We start from the raw sequence: 13,126 nt of genomic DNA on the forward strand, positions 1-13,126 counted from the left end.
TTTGAACCAATTTTTTCCTCCGATTTTTTTTAAATAAAACCGATTTAATATCAATGATTTGATATGCTTTTCCAACTTGCTAACTATGCCTCTAGGGTGTATACTATCAATTTTGTCTCTCTTGGACAAAATACATACTGGGGATACTTTTTAGATCTCAAATTTCGAGGATGTAATACTTATATAAAAATTTTATGAATAAACTCTATATAATAAGAAAAACTGATGGCTCAAGATTGATAAGAGACTGTCCAATTTTGAAGGACTAGATCTAATTCTCACAAAACTCAAAACTCAAAATTCAAAGTTTTTCTTTTTAAAAATGATAATCTAGTAATTATCATACAGCTGTCAAAGTTTTAAACTAAAAGCTATCAGTTTAAAAGATATCAATCTAGTTAGGTGTTTGACCGAGGGAGTACATGCGCAGTATACTCCCCCGGGAGGACAGTATATGTTCTCTCCTCTTCCTCATCAGCCGTCAATAGAGTGATGTTTCTGTCATTTCACAATAGAATAGGGACACTCTAGACACCAAGTATATAATGCGGAAATTAGAAGCCAGAGCCCGCAGGGAATGCATTTGGTTTTCCTGATGAATTGGGGGTCGTTCATGCTAGGGAACATCGTCTCTGTTCGCTTTCACTCTTCGCTTGCCACCAAGGTCTGCATTTTCTCCACCCCCATTTCTCTCCATTTTTTATCACAACTCTTCTGATCTTCCCACTTTTTAGGTTTTCCTTTTGTGTGATTGGAATAGGATCATCTCTCTCTAAAGGTGTGATTTTCCCTGTGTTTTCTGGATTTTATGTATGCGCTCTTCTCTGTAATGGAATCCACACGATACTCATCTCTCTCGCTCTCTTTACCCCTGGTTTGGCTCTTGTTCTCTGGAATGATTGGAGTCGTGTGCTCTTTATCTGGCTTTCAATAACACCGTGACTCCACAGTTTTGCGTTTTTTTTGGTTTGGTGTGTTGCAATTAGCCTCTCTGTCTATCCATCAACCCTATTTATCAATATCTCTCATATGATATTTCGATTATCACTCTAGATGGATGCAGCTGAACGCTATAGGTACAATCCTAAGCTCGAATGGAATCCTCGAGTGAAGGAGTATTTTATCAAAGCTTATGGCGAGCAACACTTTCAGTGTATATGCGATGCCCTTACGTATGTATCTCTGTTTCCTTTTTCTAAACACATTTATGCTATTTAGTTTAATTGTAAGCTTGGTTTTTCCAATTCTTTCTTCACATTCGTAATTTCTTGAAAAGCCGTCCAAATTCTCTATTGGTCTTATTTTGTAAAATAAATCTCGTGCTGATAAGAAAAGTTGCCCTATTTCAAAAAAACATTGGAAGAGTAGCCTCATTTCTCCAACTTCTAAGGAATTGGGTGTAGTGAGGATGGATATGTTTTGGATGAATAAGTTCAATTCTTTATAACTCACCTCTTTCCAAATTATACATAAAATATGGAGTCAATTTTTTTTGCAGATTGCTGTTTCTTTCACTTAGCCTTGGCAGTTTTACATTTCTGACAAATGGTATTGAAGCCTAACTGTTCATGAATCTGTTCATTGCCTTAGCCTTACGGAGGCTATTGTGAATTGGGTTTAGTTTAGGTAGGTTGGATTTTGATGACAGAAGAAGAAATGAGAATCCTCTTAAGTACAAGAAAGAAATGAAATTTTTTTTTTTGGATTGATAAACTTAAGGTTACCGATTGTATTTTTGGAAAAGCTGCATGGCACCATACATGCTTGGGTATGGCTCAAGGGAAGTTAATACTGTTTAGCTATTGAATACTCAGATGTCATCAATCCATGGTAGAAGTGGAAAATGTACACCAGGACAGGTGCTGCATGTGTATTATGATGCCATCTTTTTAAAATAATGTGTGTACTATATTGCTTGAATGTTGATCTGGAAGAAGTTGATGTGAATGTTGATCTGGAAGAAGTTGATGAAACACATGGGTATTGAAAAATGCAATGAGGAATGAGATATTTTCATTGTGTTCGACTATTGATTGAATGATGCTTAGTGGAATAGGGAATGATATAGGTGTGTTTATGCGGAGCAGCTTCTTTTAGGAAAGCCTAGGACTTAAATGTTTTATAGTTAAGGGAAAATTGCTGATTAGCACAGCACAAATGAGAATGTCAACATTGCATCGGTTTATGCCTAAGTTTGCCTGGTTTGTTATAGTTATTTACATTAGGCCAGTAGTTTCTCTTCTATAAAATGATGGATTCATAATTAAAGAGCTGAAATTGCTTTGTTTTATAGTCCAGCAAATCAAAGAGAAGAAGTTTCAAATTTTCGTGGGCTGATTTGCATGATGTGCATGCCGATCAAATTCAAATTTCTTTTTGTCTTAAGAGGATCATTTTATTTTTTTAGAAATCTCTTTCTTTTCATTGGATTAGAGCTTCTTTGATTTGGTATTGTAGTTTTAGTTGTGAAATTTATTTCCAAAAGAATAGTAATTTCTAGCCCAAAATCCTGAACTTGTTTTGGTGGTTTTCATCTTTTTTGCACTTAAAACTATTGAGCTCCTGCAGAATTTTATTTTCCGCCTTCTTCTTCTTTGAATATTCGTAAAATTCTTTAAGGTGCTTATGTTTACTGTTATTAATTACATCACTCTCCTCTTCATTGAATGAAGTCCCATTGAATGTTATATATTTGTTGAATGCAGTGATTCAAAAAGCGGACCGCCCAGCGCCTAGGCGGGCCAGAAAGCCTGGGCGCATCGCCTAGGCCTAGACGGCCAATCTGGGCGGACGCCCAATGCCTAGCCTTGGGCGGCCGCCCAGGGGCGTAAAAACCATTCTGTGAGGGCATTTTTTTGTCTTTTTTTTTGTTTTTAATGGCCAAAAATTAGGGTTTTAGGTTCATTTGAAACCTAAAACTTGTTGGACCCAAAGTTAGAGAGAGAATGCCCCCAAAAAATTGATTGTGGTGAATTTTTTACGGTCGAAGGGTTACTCAAAGTTACTCAAATTAGATTGTTTTCTTCCTCATGGTGGTGTACTGCAGTACTGGTGTGATACTATTTGATAACTTGTTTTGATAATTCGGTTGGTTGAAAAATTTTAAGTTTTAATTGGATATGGAGTATGAACCGACTTTGGTTATGCTTATGGAGTGTGTGCTAAATGCTAAATAATATGTAGTATAATTTGAATTATGTACTGCAATACATGTAAGTGATACTGACATAACTGCAAAATGCCAGAATCCTTATTTGGATTCAACTGGGCCACCCAGGTTTTGGGCGCCCGCCTAGGCGCTGGCGGCCTGGACCCCCCAGGCCGCCTAGGACCCGCCTAGCGCTTTTTGAAACTATGGTTGAATGAAATTCCATTTATATATTTTAAATCATCATAGACTAGCATGTGTCTCCATTCTTCATCCACAAGGCTTCAGACTCATTGGACCTGTGCTTGTACGTCCTCCTACTCATATACATTATATAGTGTTAGTAGGTAGCCATATTAACATTGTAAATGTGATGGCTTCACACATCATCTTCTTCCTATCTTTGCTTACAATGCTTTGCTCACAATCACTATAGTTATTCCGTTTCGCAATCTCTACTCATAGAAATATGTAAGTTATATGGTCAGATTACTTGTATCTCAGATTCAGACTTATTTGCGTCACCTATGAATCACTCATATGGAACATTTATACATAGGGCCTAAAATCTATCTGGCTTTTGTTGTGGGGCCAATTGCTAATGTTAATCGATATGGGGAAAAAACATTAGAAGCCTGTTTCCCCCCAATAGGTGCAGCGACTTATATGTTGCATCTAGACTGGACCTTGAACATTGCGATGTTGGTAGAAATGTGTCAAACCTCCAAAACTACAAAATTCTAAAGTGAGATGGATTACAGATTTAGGGTAACCAATTTCCCTAAGAGGCTTCCTTCATATAGATTTTGAAAAATTAATTGAGGATTGGGGTTCTAATATCCCATTTCCTTGTTTGTTAACTGATGCCTTTACTTAGAGTGCAACGATGACCTTTATAGCCTCATATCAAACTCTACTTTTTGATGAATTGAGGACCCAAAAAATCTCTTGGGCACTTGCAAATCAGAATAAAATATATTTGGAGCTCCATAAAAGCTCCAAATTTGAATGATGCACAATTCAATGAAATGAATACTCCAAACCAGATTTTGAGATGGCAGCCAAGATGGATTACTTTCAAGGCTACAAATCCATTTTTCTCATGAAATTGATATTGGGAATGATGAGAATCCATTTGTAGCTTTCTGGAGCCTAATCCATCGAAAAATCATGGAGACATGAAGTGTGGCTTCACTGCTTTGGGTGTGGCTGCTCATCACTAAACCATTTTCCTTTATGAGATCCCTTTTGTGTATGAGATTATGGTTCATTTTGGTCTGCTAGGCTGCCCTTCACTAGACCACTTTCCTTTATGGAATCCCTAGGTGTATGAGATTATGGTTCATTTTGGTCATGCTGGTTATCTGTAATGTGAATGCACCAACTTGTGTTAGATGAATTTCGTGCGCAAGAGTATTAAAGTCACTTTGTTTGATGGCATACCATAGATTTACTTTACTGCGCATACAGTTGTAATTTGAAATTCACTAGACATAGGGGATTTTATGTCACTGATATGTTGTATAGGAGATTTTTATGTATATGACCTTAAGTAGAGTTGCTGATCCACATGGTACTGCTTTCTCCAAGTTCTGAGCTGAATTGAGTTAAGATGTCTCAGCTGTGTCTCTTTGAATATTAAGAGAAGATGATGAGACTTGGCCAAATGTTATAAGATTGGGGTGTGTCTCACACACAGTTACTTGGATTGTGGAGTTGGGTGGGTGAACCAGCCTCCGAAGTGCAGTCTGACAATCCCTGAGTGGAGTTGCAGTAGAGTGCTGTTTTATCTAACAAGAACTGCGCTCCTAGTTAGTAATCACTGAGGTTCCACTCATTTTCTTGCTTCTTTGTAGTGTTTGCTAAGTTTTTGCCTATTTTTTGGTAATCTTCCAAACGCTGGATGCCTCCAGATTCTTTTCATCATTGGAGATGAATCCTGAACGAACCATAAGGCCCATATCAATAGGGAGTCCATATTAGGAATCTAATTATGATTTGCCGTCAAATAGATATTGGAGGTTTGTTATATCATAACCATGTATGGATAAAAATGTAAGAAACTCAAGCACCATATCTCCTTCTGATTTATTAAATGTGCTTGCTTTTTGACCACAACTTTTATATTTCTAAAAAACCTTGAGTTAGTACACAGGCTTTCTGCCATGATTTGTCGGCAGTGCTCTTACTTTCTGACCACAAATTTCATGTTCTAAAAAGCCTCATTACGCAGGCTTCTGCCGTTGACATGATTGTTGTCCATTTTCATGTTCTAATAAATATTAAAGGAACTGAGAAATAAGTAACAATAAAGGAAAAAGAAACCAAAAATAAGTTGAAAGGTGGGTTATGTAAAATTTCACAGTTTATAAATGCAATTATTTATTTCTTTTATTATACTGGCGAATTCTACTTACAAGTGCCAATTACAATGCAAAAACAGAAAATAAAACCTACTACAATCTATGCATCACACTCTTACTGCCTTAAAAATAAGCTTTATTCATAAAGAAAGCATGAATTACAAATAACAATCAAATTTAAATAAAAAACTAAAAGCAATAATAAACTTGGAAGCAACTTACAGAGCATACTACTTAGTACACCCCACTGATGCTGCACTGATCTAATGTTCCTTGCTGAATCCTCAAAACGGGAAGCTGGCAAACCCTAACTCAAACAAGGTAAGAGCATATAGAAGAGAACTAGGGTTTCTTTTAACCCTCTGAAAACTAGTAGTTTTTTTTTCATCCCTTTGCAGAGACTCAATTGGGATTCTTTTCAACCCTAAATGGTGGAGTAATGCCACAATGTGGCACTGCCCCTTTCTCTAACTGGGTTGGGCGTGCCTCTCTAGGTGCACCTAGGCAGGTGCGTGCCATCCTAGGTGTCCTATGTTGTGACTGCCACCCCCCGGAGAGAAATGAGAGAGTATGATGAGAGGAGAGAGAGTGGCCTAGAGGAGAGAGAGATAAGGGGAGAGAGAGTGGCTAGATTCAGGCACTGAGAATGAGGGGAGTGACTCCCCATATATAGTGCTTCTGGGTCTAGGGTTGCCTAATTTGATTAGGATTCAGCTTGGACCGAAGGAGGCCCAGGTAATGTAAGGTGAAGAAAATTAAATTTGAGTTATCCAATCTCTAGATCTGCCATCATGATGAATGGAGGAGTCCTAGAACCATTATCCCTTAGATCCTCGACTCTTATCCTCTTCTAGTCGCTTTGGGATCAAACTTATCCACAAATTCTAAGTTCCAGTTCCCTTACAATTAGGATTCTTTAAATCTTCTAGAAACAAATCTCTCTTTGGAAGTCCAAAGCGATTAGGAAACCTTATCTCTTTAATTTCTAAAACTGAATTCCATAAAGTGGGAATAACCAATCCCCTAAAATCCTCTCTCCTCCAACTAAACTTATCCTCATTAGAGAGGGGATTGGGTAGGAAAGTGTGGGATGTGTGGGCCTTGTATGCCCCACATCACACACAATGTGACTTCCCCCACGTGTGGGCTGTTGGCCATTGGGCCCCATGTGGTCCCACTAATTCTAGAATGCCCAAAGAAATTTTATAAATATCATAGAGGCACATAAAACAAATTTAAGGAAGAAAATGATTTTTTATTTGTAGAATGATTAATAAATAAAATTTTGGAAAATTATTTTTAGTGTCACATAACTTTCCAAAACATAAAACAACACTTCTAGAATAGGATTGGTACCTATGAATCAAGAATATGTGAACCTAGGCACTCAACCAATGCTAAAAATCTGTGACCCACATACTATCTTCTAAAATCAACCCAATGGGACCCGTGACCCATAGTCAATCGTAGGGGCTTATGCTTGACGCAACAAAGTTGGCCACTAAATAAGAGGGACACAAATTAGTGTGTGAATTATAGGTACCCTTTCCTCCCCCTCTCTTCTTCCCCCCTTGCGAAGGACAGGTCATATCCATAAGGATGAACACATAGGATCGCAAGTGCATGGGGTACCCTTTAGCACATGTACATGACCCTTCCCGGACTGCTTAAGTGGTTGTCATGCGTAATGCCTTTCGGTGGTTGTGAGGATTTGGCCCTTGTCCTTGCAAGCGTTCAATCACATGTAGTCTGGCATTATGGCTCATAAACATCGTTACTAGGCATCTCTCCGACCTTAATGAGGGATGATCCTATCATAGAACTCTATGTGGCAGTGCCATATGCTTAGGTCTAAGGGTTTTGGACAGTCCTAGGTCTAGACTGCTCAAACAAGGTGAGTCAACCAACAAATCATGAAATACCATATTGTTCCTACATTAACCATGTTCCCATTGGAGTACAGATGTACTATAGTCATGAGTTTTGCATGCTCTCAAGGCCTTTAAAGAACCCCAACATAAAAGGAGCATAATTAATGGTCTATTGGATACACAAATATGGTTTTTTGCTATGCTAAAAATAATGACTAGCATTCATATGCACTAACAATTAAAGCCCCAGCCTACTAAATATATTATCTATTAGATAACTCTCTTATTTTTGCATACTCCAAGTACAGTAATCAGACTATGCACAAATATGAGAGTTAAGTTATAGAAAATATATTACTTACTAATAAACTGTAGAATTAATGCCTCAAATGATACAATTTGAAATGAAGCTCCCCTTAATCATTTGGATAATTGAATTTAGTTTACTTATGTCTAACTACTCACTTTACTTAATTTATGGTATGTTAGATGATCCAAGAGTTTTAAATGGAAGGTCTATTGCTTCTATTAAGCGATGACACTTTGTTTTGGCTCTAGCACCCATTAACTATGGCCTCATCAATTTGCCCAGTTGAGTTGACTCGGCGAATGCACTTGTAAATTTGTTGTGTAAACGTGTAAATCGTATTGTGTACCATTGGACGAGAAAACAAAAATAACTATGTGAAAGAACAACTGATAGGATGGTCAGAAACAAATCTTCTTCCTCAAAGAAAATGGTTGATGCTTTTCAAAAGGTCTTCAATGTGATAGATTTTGTATATTAATCGCAATTCGGGGTCATGAACAATGTCAGACTGCAATTAGGGGTGGTTGGATTGGTTTGTACATTATCCCAAATTATGTAGATGGCATTGAGGAAGTCCCTTGTTGATAGTTCATGTTATTCTTCTCATAGTTAGCAGGATCGAAATTGAAGTAGATCCAGGATGAAGTTTGGGATACTGACCCTAGGATTGTGACAAGCATAAAGCTCCCTATGGTATGGATCCCAGTCCATATACCCCAAAATCTAGTTAACAATTGAGCCCCACTAGGGCGCTTAACTAATACAGCAATACAATATATACTACTATAATATACTAGTTGTTATACAATACTATATTACTACACTATACTACAAAGCTATGCTATATACTATATTCTTCTATACTCTATGCTACTTTCAAATCTACTATATGTACAACTATATAACATATACTACATTGTATAGCATATATTACACCATAGTGCTATTCTATACTGTTATGCTATGGTGCTATACTTTACCATATGGCTATGGTAATACTATACTGCTATACTATACTATGGTTCTAGGAAATTTGGATCTTGTATAACTTAGAACCTCAACCCAAATAGGAAGGATCAAGATTCCCATTTTCGAGAATAGTGGAGTAAGATCCTATTCCTTGAGTGCAGGATCAGGATTTCGGAGTGGAATTGACCCATTGGTTGGGGGATCTTAGAAACTATGATCCCTCTCTAACTTCAAAGAAAGTTGTCAATATTTCAAATATTTTTCATTTATTAGTTTTTGAGTAGGACCTAGTGTAGGAAAAATCGGGCGGTTCAACTTCTAACCGCCTGGTTAAATCGGATCCCGCCATTGACATTCCAATTTTGGTGAACCAGCCGAGTATTTTATTTTTATTTTTAAAAATTATATAAAATCCCAAAAAATAAGGGACTTTAGTTGGAATGTATTTTTAAATGTTTTTTATCATTTCGGCTAAAATTTGAAAATGTTTTGGCATTTCCCATATTTTTTTTAGAAAAATTCAAAAATACCCCTGGGCACACATCATTTCTTTAAAATCTATTTTTCATTAATTTTCAACTTCATTTGGAGGTTCTGTGTTAAATCATTCGTTAGATATACTTTTCATATTTCATTAGATTTTATTTTATATTTTTTTAATGTTTTTTTAACACTTTTTTGTTCTCTCGGGAGTTGCTCGATTAGGTTGGTTGAACCAACCGGTTTACCGATTAGGTCGGTTGAACCGCTTTCGGCCATATGTCTGGTTAATCGTTCTGGTTCGAATTTTCCTACACTGGTAGGACCTGAAACTTAGGGACTCTATCTTGTGGCTGGCCTATATATTTCCTTCGTAATCCCCCCATCGCACCACAGAAAAAAAATAAAAAAAAAATTCTTGCTATAATACACATAGAAGGAATTGGTTTAGATTAGCTTGCATATTCAATTTTGTCGTTTTATTCTTTACAATCTCTAATTCCATCTTTAGCATTACGCATCTATGTTCATACTATAGCCTAGGGCCAGTTTGGATGCCAAATAAAAAAACCTTCACATTGAAAAAAATCGTAAGTTTTTTCATCCTTAATTAAGAAACATTGCCATCTTTTTTTATTATTATGTTGGACTGTTTGGATGGAGTTAACATACTAAAAGCAAAGTCGCATTCTACCCTTCCAAAATTCTCTTATCAATCCAAAAGGTTTTCTTGTGTCTATCGCAACAATAAAAAATTTGCTTCCATACAATAAGCAAACCTGCAACCCGAGCTTCTCCTTATTCATAAAGAGAAGGGGTTTCCTATGGGTGTGGTATGAGAGAAAATGCTTGCTTTTTGTAGAGAGAGAAATGCCTTGGCTTTACAAAGACGCCGCCTAGGGCTGCCATAGATGGGGCTTGAGCTTCTCTGGTTTTTTGCAACCCGATCTTCTCTTTATTCATGAAAAGAAGGGGCTTCCCATGGGCTGCCATGGATGGGGCTTGAGCTTCTCTGGTTTTTTGCAACCCGAGCTTCTCCTTATTCATGAAGAGAAAGGGCTTCTCATGGGTGTGGTATGAGAGAGAAAAGGCTCGTCTTTTGTAGAGAGAGAAAGGGTCGTGGCTTTACAAAGATGCCGCCTAGGGCTGCCATGGATGGGGCTTGAGCTTTTTTGATTTTTTAAGAGAGAGAAAATGAAAATGCTCTCTTTATCTAGAGAGAGAGTAGATTTGGAGTTTCTGAGGTTTTACGGAGTTGCTGGGTCACGGGTTGAGGTTTGTATGGGGGTGAGAGAGCTGTACTTTCATAAAAAAAAAATTCAAGTCTGATTTGTTTTTACGGTAACTTTTGCCTTGACACTGCAGTATATTTTATTTCATTCTAAAAATCTAACAAAATCTTGAGGTTGTCCAAGCGGTTCAAATAAAAAATGCTACAGTATCAAGGCAAAAGTTTGGACAACCTCAAGATTTTGTTAGATTTTAGAATGAAATAAAAAATACTGCATTGCAAGGCAAAAGTTACTTTAAAAAAAATTCAAGTCAGACTTGAATTTTTTTTTATGAAAGTGTAGCTCTCTCACCCCGGTGCAAACTTCAATCCGTGACCCAACAACTCCGTGAAACTTCAGAAACCCCAAATCTACTCTCTCTCTGAATAAACAAAGCATTTTTATTTTCTCTCTCTAAAAAAACCAGAGAAGCTCAAGCTCCATCTATGGCAGCCCTAGGCGGCGTCTTTGTAAAGCCAAGACCCTTTCTCTCTCTACAAAAGGCGAGCCTTTTCTTTCATACCACACCCATGGGAAGCCCCTTCTCTTCATGAATAAGGAGAAGCTCGGGTTGCAATAAACCAGAGAAGCTCAAGCCCTATCTATGGCAGCCTTAGGCGGCGTCTTTGTAAAGCCAAGGCCCTTTCTCTCTCTACAAAAGGTGAGCCTTTTCTCTCATACCACACCCATGGGCTCGGGTTGTAAAAAACCAAAGAAGCTCAAGCCCCATCCATGGCAACCCTAGGCGGCGTCTTTGTAAAGCCAAGGCCCTTTCTCTCTCTACAAAAGGCAAGTCTTTTCTATCATACCACACCCATGGGAAGTCCCTTCTCTTCATGAATAAGGAGAAGCTCGGGTTGCAAAAAACCAGAGAAGCTCAAGCCCCATTCATGGCAGCCCTAAGCAGCATTTTTGTAAGGCTAAGGCCCTTTCTCTCTACAAAAACGAGCCTTTTCTCTCATACCACACCCATGGGAAAAACCAATGTTTTAAAATGCGTGATGTGGCCAAAAGTGTTGGGGGGGCCGATTCGGCTCGATGCGGTTCCGATGAGGGTGCATCGTGGCGATGCAGTTTATAAATATAAAAAATTATAAAATATCTAAAAAAAAGGTTAATGCATAAAAAAAAAAATAGACGTGATATATGTGATAATAGATATTAAGATTATTCATTAACTCCAAAAGTATTAACTGTCGGAGATTTTGTGTCCACCATCTCTTGATAGAAACTAGAAACTTGAAACTAGCTTCATAAAACATTCAACAATCAACAACCATAAGCACAAATCTGCAACCAAAAACTTTAAAGTTACAAATTTTATGAACTCTTTAATCTTGAAAAGTGTCTATGAAGTCCATGAAGTTCTTCGACTCGATTTGTAAACTTTTATAAATTTATAAAAATGTTGGAACTTTACGATATTAGAGCATTTATGAAGATCAATAAATTTTATAAACTCATTAATTTGTAACTTTATTGTATTAGTCAATGAAACTCTTTAAAGTTGCAAATTTTATTTGAAAAGTGTTGGGAAAAGTTCTTCGATTTGTAACTTTTAATCTTTATGGACATTTAGTTTGTAGTATCTTGTATTACAAATTGAAGAATTTCAACAAATAAAATTTCCGCCCAAAATTTTTTTGATTCAATCGATCCAGTAAAAGCCATGGATGTGGCTGAAAAATGCTGTTTAGGTGGTTTAATACTCTCCCAAACCCTTCCCCCCATTTTCAAAGGTCAAAATGACCTTAGTACCCCTGCCCGAGAGGTACAGTTTTGAAAAAGATCATGGACAGATTATGCGGCCTGACGTAGTCGATGCAGGATGTGGCTCTTATGCGGAGGGATTCGGCTCTGATGCGGGCGCCTCTCTCCAAATCGCATATGCAGGAAAGTGCGATGCGTTGGGTGGCGCATAGCGCCTAATGCGGCTGCATTTTAAAACACTGTGGGAAACCCCTTCTCTTCATGAATAAGGAGAAGCTCGGGTTGCATGTTTGCTTATTATATGGAAGCAAATTGTTTACGGCTGCGAGAGATACAGGAAAATCTTTTGGATTGGCAAGAGAGTTTTGGAAGGGTAGAATGCGACTTTGCTTTTAGTATGTTAACTCCATCCAAACAGTCCAGCGTAATAATAAAAAAAGATGGCAATGTTTCTTAATTAAGGATGAAGAAACTTATGATTTTTTTCAATGCGAAGGTTTTTGTATTTGACATCCAAACTGGCCCCTAACTATTTAATTAAACATCTTATTTTTTTATTTTGAGCCATTTCCTTTAGTTTTCAATATTTTGTTGATATTTCCTTCATGTTTTGACAGGCGGCCTTCTGGTTACTCCTGTATCCGTGTCAACAACCTTAAATCCACGAGTGACGTCATCATTGATAAGTTAATGGAATTATATGACAAAAATTCTGCAAACTCAAAGAGTTCTTTTACTAATTTTATTGGGAAGTGCCAAATTCCTAGCATGGACTATGTTGTCGTTGTACAAGGTTCAGGACCTCACAAGCTCGAATATGGTGATGAACCTAATAAGCCTTTAAAGGAGGTGATTGTGAGCCGCAAATGTGCTGAGGCTGTTCTCCGAGGAGCCCAAGTATGTTCATCAATTTGCTGTGCAAGATCGTAATTTTAGTAATTATTTTGTTAAGGGAAAGGTTTCTATGCTTCCCCTACTGCATAGAAGTTCTATCCTCCCCCTAC

General features: G+C 37.5%; 1 protein-coding gene across 20 annotated transcripts in view; it reads left to right on the top strand.

Annotated features, from left to right (window-relative positions):
- Positions 1 to 570: 570 nt before the first annotated feature.
- The window catches only part of LOC18437218 (NOL1/NOP2/sun family protein), a 125,474-nt gene continuing 112,918 nt past the window's right edge, over positions 571 to 13,126 (top strand). For 13 of the 20 annotated variants that reach the window (XR_016050956.1, XR_016050957.1, XR_016050954.1 and 10 more), the window contains exons 1-3: positions 571 to 664; positions 1,054 to 1,172; positions 12,740 to 13,019. Coding sequence is in view for 7 of the 20 variants with exons in the window: in XM_011626202.3 (XP_011624504.1) it covers positions 578 to 664; positions 1,054 to 1,172; positions 12,740 to 13,019 (486 nt within the window). In the remaining 13 variants the exon portion in view is untranslated. The remainder of the gene's footprint in view (positions 665 to 1,053; positions 1,173 to 12,739; positions 13,020 to 13,126) is intronic. The other 7 variants (XR_016050963.1, XR_016050967.1, XR_016050966.1 and 4 more) reach the window with 2 other exon arrangements.

The sequence above is a fragment of the Amborella trichopoda genome, chromosome 3 (genome assembly GCF_054954075.1).
Source record: "Amborella trichopoda isolate Santa Cruz 75 chromosome 3, AtrichopodaSantaCruz75HAP2 v2.0, whole genome shotgun sequence".
Lineage (NCBI taxonomy): Eukaryota > Viridiplantae > Streptophyta > Magnoliopsida > Amborellales > Amborellaceae > Amborella > Amborella trichopoda.